Source organism: Pelobates fuscus, chromosome 5, assembly GCF_036172605.1.
Source record: "Pelobates fuscus isolate aPelFus1 chromosome 5, aPelFus1.pri, whole genome shotgun sequence".
Classification (NCBI taxonomy): domain Eukaryota; kingdom Metazoa; phylum Chordata; class Amphibia; order Anura; family Pelobatidae; genus Pelobates; species Pelobates fuscus.
In genome coordinates, this window is record NC_086321.1 from 272,538,732 (window position 1) to 272,544,957 (window position 6,226).

The 6,226-nt window shown below is 42.8% G+C and overlaps 1 protein-coding gene across 1 annotated transcript in view; it reads left to right on the top strand.

Annotated features, from left to right (window-relative positions):
- Positions 1-4,751, top strand: part of KIAA1958 (KIAA1958 ortholog) — a 117,356-nt gene extending 112,605 nt beyond the window's left edge. Inside the window, exon 4 of the mRNA XM_063455298.1 lies at positions 2,435-4,751. Coding sequence (XP_063311368.1) covers positions 2,435-3,238 — 804 coding nt within the window. The 3' untranslated portion in view covers positions 3,239-4,751. The remainder of the gene's footprint in view (positions 1-2,434) is intronic.
- Positions 4,752-6,226: the final 1,475 nt, after the last annotated feature.

Here is a 6,226-nt window from a genome sequence, read left to right on the forward strand (position 1 = left end):
TTGTTAAACGTTTCCTGTGATCTGACAAATGGCACATCCCTCTAGCAGGGCAGTTACATTAACCCTTCCAGTAATCATCTATACACCCTCTATTGGGTAACCATTCCCTGTATCCAAGGGTGTAGGAACTGGGGGGGTCGGGGGGATGCATCCCCCTCAGCAAATCATGCGGGGGGGACACGTTATATAGAAATCCCACCCAGCTCCGCCGGCTGCGGGTGCCCTCAGGCTGCACGCGGCTCCATCAGGGAACCGCACGCCCTGCAGACTGGGAAGGGGAGCACCTTCCCCTCCGCTCAGTCTGACACTTCGCCCGCCGGACGTCCAGAGGTCCCCCTGCTATGTCAGGTAAAAGGGGGGGACAACAGTTTGAAAAGAAAAAAAACAGCTGCCTGAGCATTTTTTGTGTTAATTAATGGAAGGGTTAAAGAAGGGGGGTGGGGGGGAGGTAGAAAAATGAATGTAAGCGGTTAGGGGGGCTTCTAATATGGATGGGAGGAAGGGGGAGGTAGAAAAATAATTGGAAGGGGTTAGGGGGGCTACTAATATGGATGGGGGTGAGGGGTGGGTAGAAAAATAATTGGAAGGGGTTAGGGGGGCTACGAATATGGATGGGGGGAGGGGGAGGTAGAAAAATAATTGGAATGGTATAGGGGGGCTACTAATATAGATGGGAGGAGGGGGGAGGTAGGAAAATAATTGGAAGGGGTTAGGGGGGGCTACTAATATGGATGGGGAGAAGGGTAGGTAGAAAAATAATTGGAAAGTGTTAGGGGGGGCTACTAATAAGGATAGGGGGAGAGGGGGAGGTAGAAAAATAATTGGAAGGGTTTAAGGGGGCTACTAATATGGATGGGAGGAGGGGTAGGTAGAAAAATAATTGGAAGGGGTTAGGGGAGTACTAATATGAATGGAAGGGGTAGGGTGGGTTCTAATATGCATGGAAGGGGTTAGGGGGATACTAATATGCATGGAACGGGAAAGGGGGGGTTATATGCATGGAAGGGGTATGTGGGGTTCTTATGTGCATGGAAGGGGTAGGGGTGGTTCTAATATTCATGGAAGTGGTAGGGGTGGTTCTAATATAAATGGAAGGGATAGAGACGGGTAGTAAAATGTATGGAATGCACTTCTGAAAGTGTCACTGAATGGCGGTTAGGAAATGTGGTCACCCTAAGTCAGGGGCAGTATTACACATTCTGTATATGTATAAAAAAAATATAAAGTAATCTGCAAAGTACAAAATGTTTGCATCATATGTCGTGCTAAAAATTAAGCTAGGAATGTGCATATTTTGTAATTTTTTTTAAAATAATTTCTAGAATAATGATACAGACATTTTATATCTTACATTTGTAATGATTCTTTTTTCCCCTCTATATTCAAGGGACACTATAGTCACCAGAACCACAACAGCTAAACGTAGTAGTTCTAGTGTCTATAGCATGTCTTTGCAGGCTTTTTAATGTAAGCACTGCCATTTCGTAAAAAGGCAGTATTTACATTACTGCTGAGGAATACCTCTAGTGGATACTCAGATGGCCACTAGAGGTGCTTCCTAGTCGAGACATGAATGCCGCCCTATGAAGTATCTGTGCATGTGCGGCAAAGCTGCGCATGCGCACCAGGGAGCAATGACACTTCTGAATAGAAACGTTTTATTGCTCCCTGCTCGCACCCTCCTATTTCGTATTTCGAAATAAGGGGCGCGGCATCAGGAGGATCCCGGCGCTGTATCCGGGTAAGAAAACCCCTTCCCTGTAGTGACCCTTTAATGTTATTATTTTATAATTTATATAGCGCCAGCAAATTCCATAGCGCTGTACAATGGGATAAACAACTCCTAGTTTACGGAATAAGAATATACCCAGCGAGTAAAAATGCTGAGACCCAGTTCTTAAAGGGTAACTCCAAGCACCACGGCTTAAATGATTTGAAGTAGTTATGGTGTTGAGAGTTTGTATGTGCAGTGTTTCGCTATGTAAAAAACAGAGATTACCCCATCTGCTGCTGGCAGTTTAACTGCTCTGGCAGCCTCATGGAACGTCATAAGCTAGCCCAGAACTAGTTTTTGGGCTGACTAATGTCAGAATTATAGTCTTTGGCTGTGAGCAATCCACTGAAGCTCTTAGCCATTGAATGAAAGGATCAGCATCTGCAGAAGCTGGATGCATGTCACAACCAGCAATAGAAGAGATTCGGTGCCTAACAAGCCCAGGTAAGAGGGCCACATTTACCACATTACCGGGAAATGGGGCCAGGGTACTCCAAGCATCATAACCACAACAACAGGCTGTTGTATTGTTATCGCTATAGTAACCCTTTAAATTACTGTAATTGGTTATACATTTTATTTGTGAATAAGGACACTTCACTCTTTCTGAAATTGTTGTCCCAGTCTTATATCTCACTTACTTTTTTAATGTTCTTCAAGGTTCCAGCTGTTAAACTGAATGAACTTTTGGAAGACTTTTATGTCACTGTGAAGAAAACCGATGGATCAGATTTTCTTGCCACCTCCCTTCATGCTATCCGGCGGGGGTTGGACCGCATCCTGAAAAATGCTGGAGCTGGTTTCTCTATAACCAGCAGTGTCTTCAATTCCTCTTCCCAAAAGCTGAAGGAAAAGCTAAGATTACTCAACAAAGCTGGCATGTCAGGTTCTCGATCACGCAATATTGTCTATTTCTCACTGGCAGATGAAGAAGAAATGTGGAGAATTGGTTGTCTGGGGGACGATGGTCCGGTACCATTGTTGTCTTCTGTGGTAAAATATAATAGCCAATTTCTCAATATGAGGACTTTACAGGAGCATGCAGATCTGATGTTTGGTGACATTGAACTTCTGAAGGATGCAAATAACAGACCATTCTTCGCTAGAACAGACAGTGTGAAGAGGGACAAGCAGGCTAACCCTAACAAAATGTGTTATGGACAGGTATACCACGAGCATTCAAAGGGGCACAGAAGATGTCCATATTGTCTCTTATATAAGTACATGTATACTTACCGTCCACCTACACAGATGGAAGTAAATGCACCCTTTTACCTCACTGCTCGAAAAGAGGTTGGTTCAACAGATAATATCTGGTATGAAGAACAGAGAATGGGACTCAGATCTTTGCGTGGTGTTGTCCCAAAATTGGCAAAACGTGTGAAGCTTGATCAATGTGATAATTACACATTTGTTTCTTTTACTCAGACATTCAGAAAGTTTGGCCCTCTTAACAACTATTAACATGTCTAACGCCCAAGTAAATGGTAAGAAATAATTACTTGCACAAATTTAACCAGCAGGATGCCTAAAGGGAGATCAAATCTATCAGTGCTAGAAATTCAGATGTGGTTTTTTTTTTGTGTGTGTGTGTGTTTTGGGCTTAGTGTATCTTAGTCTCAGGATTGACTACACTGGTTCCACCGGGCTGTTTTTTGTAAAACCCTAACTTGATCAGAACTGGTTAATTGGTGATTATTAAGAGCTGAGAAGGATTGATTTAGCATATATTTTCCAAGAATGCACAGTAAACAGTGCCTTTTAGTATGTGAAGTTTAACAAATATAATGCTAAATACACTTAAATGGTAATGCAATGTAATATCCACAAGCAGTCATAAACATAAGCACACAAAAGGTCAGTTAACCAGCAAACATCCATAAACCAGCAGGTTCTACACCTAAGATGAACAGAATTTATTTACATGGCACATTCTGTGTCCCCAAGAAGTAAACTTCCGTCAAAGAAAATGTAATGTTATATATAGGCTTAACGGGGCAAGTAACTGGATAGAGCATATGTGCAGAGCAAGGGCAGAATTAGGCACTGCTATAAGTTAGTCAGAATTTTGAGGTACTATTTATAAATGGTAGTCTAGAACGGATCAACCTTCATCATTCCAGATGTTGTGGACCACATCTCCCCTTTGCTAGCATTATGACTGTAAAATGTGGTCCATGCACCAGCATGGAATGCTGATGGTTGCCTACTCCAGGTCTAGACTTTTGGTTCCCAACTCAGGCCTCAAGGAAATCCAACTGTCCAAGTTTTGTCAGACCTGAAGAATTGCTAAATCTTGCATTGTTGGTGTGTCTCAAGGACTGGGTTGGAAACCACTGGTGCAGGCAACTATTTATTTTGTCATAAGGAGATTTGCCATTGCACCTCCCTGGGCATTAGGGAAAACATAATTCTAAATTGCATTTAATATAAACTATCTAAATGGAAATCCATCTTTTTCAAGTGGTTTAATTTAGCAATATTTAATTTCAGATAGTTGTATTTACAGTGACATGCTGGTATTTTAACGTTTGCTTTTACTTAGTGCTGGGGTGATATCGGCAAAAACATTTTGTTAAAAAAAGACTAGCAGCCGGCTAAAACAGCTATTTACCTCCTAATTTCAGCTGTCTGGACCTGTTACCCCAGCCAAACAGAAACTCTCAAATGTGAACTGTTCATTTAGCCTTATGACTGCTGTTGACATGAAAAAAAGCATTTCAGTGCACCTGTGTAAGTGCGTAAAATGTATATGGTCGTTCAAACTCATAAAAAAATGATTTTTAGAAACCTTGTCATTTAGTCCTCATGCACTGGTCAGCCCCTGTCACAAAGATTATCATAACTGCCAAAGTGCTTAAAGCAACGCTGTAGTGTCAAAAATACAAACATGTATTCCTGACGCTATAGTTCTGTTACAAATATTTAGGCGCGTTACTCACCTTTTTTCAGCTACGCACGGGTCTCCGCGCTAGCTCCGCCCCATTGGCTGAGATCATCAAAACGCCATGCTACGCTTATGAGCATCTCCTCATAGAGATGCATTAAATCAATGCATCTCTATGGAGAACGATCAGCGCCTCCATGCAAAGTGTGGAGATGCTGAGGGTCAGTGCTGCACATTATGAAGCACTGACCCAGGAAGCACCTCTAGTGGCCATTTGAGGAGTGGCCACTGGACCAGTTACTAGGCAGTAGTGTGCACAAGATGGACTTGCTAATGGTCAGAATGACCAATGATCTGAACTCAACATCCAGAGAGACCAGGCACTCAAGGCTTGTGTAGAGGTACTCATTTACCATTATTCCTATCTCGACCCCATTTGGATTTTAAGTTGCTTGCACATGCATAAAGCATAAAAAAAATGTATTAAATAAAATTGGACATTTTCTGTAAAGAACATTCCAAAGAGCATCTAAAACATTCTGGGAAATAATACTTCCAGACAGGGCCAGATTAAGAGCCCAGTGGGCCTGGAGCTGACAATTATGATAGACCTAATTACAGAATCTTATCGACCAAAAACACTAAAACAACCATACCTCCCAAACGTCGTGTATCTGATGGAGATGGTGTTGGAGGGAAAGGATGCAGCAATACGAAAACACATACTCTATGCTAATTTCTCTAATTTATGCTTTCATCTGTCAAGTAAATCCATACCCCCTAATAGCAGCGTCCAGTGAAGCAGGAAGTCAATGGGCTGGGTAAAAGGGTGTGCCACTGACGCGAATCACATGACCAAACCTGCCAAAAGGGGTGAACATGCCCAAAAAGGGGGCATGTTTGTCCAAAGAATTGGAAGGACAGCCTGGCATGAATGCTTGTCAGGCTGCCTGCCAGTCATGTAGGCTGTCCAACTAAGGGCATACTATGCAGGCAGCACCCTGGGCTTGACATAAATGCATCAAATGATGCGTCTACTCCACGCTTTCTAAGGTCTGTCCCCTAGCACTCGCTGGTTCACTTGTCTCCTTATCGTCTTACTAGCAGGCAGAAGTTCCTGGTTTATAGTCTGGGACAGAGTAAAGGTGTAGGTAGTGAGTGTAGAATAAAGGGGACGTGCCACCGTGTTTAAGAAACCAAAGTCTGCATTACCTAAACTAATTTTATTGTCAGCCAGTCCACACAAGTTTTGTTGCCATACATCCCTCTTAAGCTTCCAAACTTAAAGGGACACTATAGTCACCAGAACAACTACAGCTTATTGTATTTGTTCTGGTAAGTAGAATCATTCCCTTCAGGCTTTTTGCATTATACACTGTCTTTTCAGAGAAAATAACTCCACTAGCCACTCCTTAGATGGCTGCTAGAGGTGCTTCCTGGGGCAGTACTGCCTAGTGTGCAGCACTGCCACTCAGTGTCTCCACCCTCTGCATGCAGACACTGAACTTTCCTCATAGAGATGCATTGATTCAATTTATCTTTATGAGGAGATGCTGATTGGCAAG